This window comes from Halyomorpha halys, unplaced genomic scaffold (genome assembly GCF_000696795.3).
Source record: "Halyomorpha halys isolate HHAL.00 unplaced genomic scaffold, Hhal_1.1 Scaffold338.1, whole genome shotgun sequence".
In the NCBI taxonomy this organism is placed as follows: Eukaryota; Metazoa; Arthropoda; class Insecta; order Hemiptera; family Pentatomidae; genus Halyomorpha; species Halyomorpha halys.
In genome coordinates, this window is record NW_027110850.1 from 453,478 (window position 1) to 459,186 (window position 5,709).

The 5,709-nt window shown below is 34.0% G+C and overlaps 1 protein-coding gene across 1 annotated transcript in view; it reads left to right on the plus strand.

Annotated features, from left to right (window-relative positions):
- The first annotated feature begins 297 nt into the window (after positions 1-297).
- LOC106681438 (V-type proton ATPase subunit E) overlaps positions 298-5,709 on the plus strand; it is a 13,434-nt gene continuing 8,022 nt past the window's right edge. Inside the window, exons 1-3 of the mRNA XM_014421761.2 lie at positions 298-563; positions 1,676-1,851; positions 4,225-4,399. Coding sequence (XP_014277247.1) covers positions 495-563; positions 1,676-1,851; positions 4,225-4,399 — 420 coding nt within the window. The 5' untranslated portion in view covers positions 298-494. The remainder of the gene's footprint in view (positions 564-1,675; positions 1,852-4,224; positions 4,400-5,709) is intronic.

Here is a 5,709-nt window from a genome sequence, read left to right on the forward strand (position 1 = left end):
ATAATCAAAATACATGATAAAATGATTGATAATAATTGTCTAAAGGGGTGATGTGTTACCATTTCTGTTACTATAGTTACCGCCTTATCACTATATCTATATATTAATTGATATCAAAGTTTTAGTAATGTTCATATAATATTTATACATTTTCAAATATTAGCTATTGCTATAGCATTGTATGGTCTGCTAATAACTTTAATAAATTCAAATAATTAGTTTTACATAAATCATATTAGTACCATCATATGCATGCTTTTCCAGTGTTGCCCCTTATATTTTTCTTACAAAGCAACGAAAATAAATAAATTTTTAATCTATCGATTACATGTTGTAACCTTTCAAATTTTCAATTCCAAACTAAAGTAGATTGATATTTTTATAAATCGATAGGTTAGTGGGAAGATAACAGTTAATAACTTATTTTGGTTTCTCGTTTAGTTTAATTTCAAAATCACCTGACCTTACGAATCAGGTTAAAATATACCGTAAAAATGCAAGGGGCCCACCAGCAAACGAAAGGTCGCCCAATGCCCAATGCCTTCAACACTTCAGACATTGACGTGAGTACAGAGTACAGCATTACTAAAGTGAAATTTATAATTCTATTATTGAAGCATCTACAAAACTTTAATCTTACTATATTGAAAAACCTTGCATGATTGCATCAACTGAACATCATAGTACAAGAGCTGGGAAGAAAAAAAGGCAGTTATCTCACACCAATTTTTGATTACGTCAATAAAAAGTATGTATAATTACTAGTCAAAATTGATGAGTCTGCCAAGTATAGGAAAAGGGATTAAAAAATGGTGGCTGTTTCAAAACATTAATTTTTCATTCGGAGCTCTATATCTTAAAAACTATCAACAACACTAGAAACCCTAAGAGAACATTATTTAAAGAAGAGTAAATTTGCTGAAATATTAGCTCTGAAACAGTTATTTACGTTCAATAGTTCTCAAGATATAGCTTTTTAAAAAGAAAAATTTCTTAAAAATCTACTGAAAGATTAGTAGTCAGTTAATTTATTTTTAGAAATCTATATCTCAGGAACTATGTGACGTACAGATGTCTATTAGCACTCAAATTAAAGCTAGTTTAATGGACTATAAAGACGTTTATGACCTATATCTTCGTAGGAATAGTAGTTTTCATGATATTTGATAAAATAAATTGATTTATAGTTGTTTGGACAATAAATTGTTAAGTTACCTATACCAAAACATAGTTTCATGCCATGGAAATTTCTACATGTACGTTTTTAGATAAAATATTTCGCTCCTGAAGAAATAAAATTGCATCTTGTTCTGTTTTTGGCAAATACCAAATACGCATTTTCATGGCATTAAAAAATGGGGTAAAAAATTAGCAAGCAACAAGGCAACAAGGAAACCAAATATAACCTCGTGCGAGTACAAACAACAAAGTTGCTCTAAGCGAACAAGATGGCTCTTTATTGGTGCATTAACAGAATTTTAATAATATTAATAATAAGACGTATAATAAGAACTCCGCTACTTCAGATTTTAAATTTAGAAACAATCGATTCTGGAAGATTCTTTTCGTGAGTTAATATTCATGATGGACGTTCCATCTTTTTTATCTCTAGTATTTTTAAGTGACATTGAATCTAAAATTCTAATTAAAAAATATATATGCGTAATTGTTACAGTTACATAACATCATATTGCACATTCAGCAAGATATGGCTGAAAAGGTAGAAGAAATCGAAGTGAAGACGGAAGAGGAGTTCCTTCTGGAAAGGAACCGGGAATTTCTAGGAAACGTAAAAAATATCGATTCTACTTATCATGAGAAGGAAACTGGAGCACAGAGATCCAGTCTCGTGTAAGTATTATCAAATGCTAACTTGATATATTTTTCATTGTACACGTAATTTTTTTTAATAATGGAGTGGCGTTACATTAACCCCTTAACTTGTACGCTGGAGTTAATTCGAGCCCCGGTGTATTTTATGCTGCTGTATTTTTTCACACTCGAATATAATCGAGAATTGAAAATAACAATATGATAATAATTAACAACAATGATTTATTCTCTGTAATAATCCTTTATATATAACTTTTTATTTATTATTATGGCACTGCACTGCCTGCAAGAACTCGGACCTCCTCCATAACAGCCTACCAATCTACACGGTCTCTTGCTTCCTCCTCCACATCGTCCAGCCATCTGATCCGGGGACGTCCTCTTTTCCGTTTTCCATCTGGTCAGCCATAAACCACCTTCTTGGGAATCCTTTCATCGGGGATCCTCTCGACGTAGCATACCCTTCTTATTCTGGCTCTTTTAACTAAAGCCACGATGCTGGGTTCCCCGAACAGATTTATCAGTTTCTCATTCCTTCTTCTTCTCAAAATATATATAGATTTTTTTTTTTTTAATTATTTATTTATTGTAATTTACAACTGTACAAAATAATACAATAGGTAAATATGTAGTATGTTTTATATACACTTGAAAATCTTGGGAAGGAACCACCCATTGGTGGTACTTCAAACATTAATTTAAACTAGAAGGTCCCGTGACCATCTTCTTTTCAGACGCCTCGGAGGATTATCAGAGATTGTTAAGGATGAAAGATTAAGAATTAATGGGGTAGGATGGTTAAGGAGTTTGGAATAAAAAGACGCATATCTGTTTTGGGTCAAATCTGCAACGAATGGGATGTTAAGGTCTTTATGAATGAATTTATTTGTGACGTAATAAGGAGCATCAAGGATTTTACGTAGGATTTTGGATTGTAACGATTGGATGCGGGAAGAATTTGATGGTTTGGTGGAGCCCCAGAGCTCAATTCCATATGTCCAAATTGGTCTGATTATTGTAGTGTATACTAATTTTTTGTAATGAATGGGAAGTTTAGAGCGTTTGTCAAGTAAGTGTTGTAGCAATCGGAATATATAGATTTAGGATATATATTATGACCGATATCCAAAATAAAAATAATAATTTTGATTACTTTTAAAATTTTTTTGCCAAAACAATGTTCTAAATTGTGTTAAAAAAATTATTTTTTTGGCCTTTTTTTAAAAAAAAAAAAACTGATAAGGGGTTAATGTCTGCTGCCGGGGACCCGACTTTGAAATTTTCACGTGAAGAGAATTGTCATATTGCTTAAAAAAGCTTTCGTACCACGACCCTAGTTTATAAAATTCTAAGTACATATTGTTCGCGCCTAGCGCCCAATAGCATACATTATAGGAAACTATCAAGCCTGGCTATTTCCTGGAAATTTAGAATGTTTTTGAGACCTATTACGCACGCTCTCTATTAACTTCCTCCTGCAAGTTATTATTATCCCCACCTCTTGACATTTCCAAATGAATATATCATTACGTTAGAGCTAAGCAAAATTCTCATATTTAGTTTAAATCTAGAGAATATACTGATTCAAATTAAGGTACCCAATTGCCCGACCTTAATTAAATTGAATACTACGTGTTCTGTTCAAACGGAAGATTCGAAAGATATAGCTAATTAGTTACCCCAGTGCCCCATGTGGGCGAGAGAACTACAGGGACATGGAGGACAAGAAAAAGGAAGCATGAATGCATGAGATTGAATATATCATTATGTTAGAGTTAAGCAACATTCTCATATTGAGCCTAAATCTAGAGAGAAGTCGAATAGAGTTTTCGGAGGACACTATATGAGACAAGTTTGTGTATAGTATTCTTATCGTGACGGCCGTGCCCCTATACCCAGAGCGCTCGATTCGGAACGTTGTGGGGTGTCCTGAAAAATGAATCTTGATATTACCACCTTGGTCAGTACGCGGTGAAAAATGTGGTAGCCCGATGTTAACAAAAAAGGACCAACAGCCCACTTACCGGAGTAGTTTCCCCCACCAAATACCAATACCATTTGTAAATATAATTTCATAGTTTGTTCATATAAAGTAATTAAAGTCTTAAGCCACATTACTGCTCCATATTCTAACCATATGAACTGCGCAGTCGTAGGTTGCGAATGTTTTCAACTTTCACTGGTTTTGCCCAGTTTGATCTTAAGGTTTCTTTCCACAAAAAGCGGAATCCCTCGTTTCCCACTTGCACAATGTCACTGCAAAAAGGTTTCATTAACAAATAGTTGAGCGTTTAAACGAATTATAGACCAAATAACGCCTCCCCCCTGCTTTAACTAGTAATGGTTTTGTTACAAAGTAATTTATTAAAATATATATTACCTTTTTTCCAGCTTTGAAAGTAGATTGAAGAATGTGAGCCGACTGGCGGTACTAAGTAACAAGTACTCTCATGTTATAGACACCATCAACAGAGCGCGCTACAGGTTTTCCAATAAGGATAAGCCAAATCATGCAGCCACATACAAAGAGATATTACGCGCCCTTATCATGCAAGGACTTTGTAAGGTATTTCCATTCATGTTTTAAATCAATTGTGAAGATCTTAGTAAATGTTTACTTCAGCTCCTCCAAAAAAAAAAAAAAGACTGTACAACGATAACGCTAGTATTTCCGAAACGTCATGGTGTGGAGGGGAGGAAGAGTTAGGGTGGGGTGTGAACGAGTTCCCTTCCCTATAGGTAAACTCATCTTAGATGCACTATTCCTGACCAGAGTGTACGTTAGGGGTATTCATGATCTATGTTAAAGCGTGTTAAATGGAAAAACTCGTGTTAAATCGAAAAAAATTGTCTTCTTTTGCCGTGGTAAAACGAAATATAACATAAATTGGTTGAGAGTCTGTTAAATGGAGAATGGCGTCCCGCAACAGACCAGCTGAGCTCGTCACCGTTTTGTTTGATGTGTTAGGTTACTTGCTAGTAGTTTTTTTTTTGTGTTAGTATTGTTTTGGCCGTTTCTAAAACTAACAAAGCAGTAGATGATAATAATAATAACAATAATGTGATGGCAGTTGTCAATTAGCTCATCTTAGGCATGCTGTAATAAATTAATTTAATCAAAAGTTAGAAGTAAACAATAACATAAAGGTTTAGAAGGAAAGGTTATACAACAAGTTGCTCAGAAAATCCGCTAGGTGCTCTTATGCATTTCACATTTAACTTGTGTTTCATATTTAATGACTTTAAATAGGACTGCTCACAATCCTATACTTACAACATTTAACATGATATAATATTTTACATATAACACATCATGAATACCCCTATTGTCTCTTCTGTTCTTAATATCAACTTTGTTTCACTCCTAAAAAATCTTTTAGCACACTTTGATAGGTCAGTTATTTTTAATTGTTTCAATTCAGAACTAATATTGAAGCACAATGAAGGATATGTCATATTTTATGGAGGATGACACATGTGTGCTCGCTTTTAATAACAACCCTTTAATTGCATCCCAAATTCTTCAATCTCATATTACAGCCCATGAAGAATGGTGTCGTAATTGGAGGATTAAAATAAATTCCAACAAATCCCATCAAATTACTTTTACCCTACGTCGTAAACCTACTGACTGCCCTACAGTATACTTCAATAATGTTGCTCTTACCCCCGTTGAACAGATTCGCTACCTTGGACTACATCTGGACAAACGACTAACCTGGAATCCTCACACAAGACTGAAAAGAGAGGAAACTGCACGCCGATTTCGACTATTACAGCACTTACTAGACAAACGGTCTAAACTTCCAATTCATTACAAAAGACTGATCTACATGACTGTAATAAGGCCAATCTGGACATATGGAGTTGAGCTTT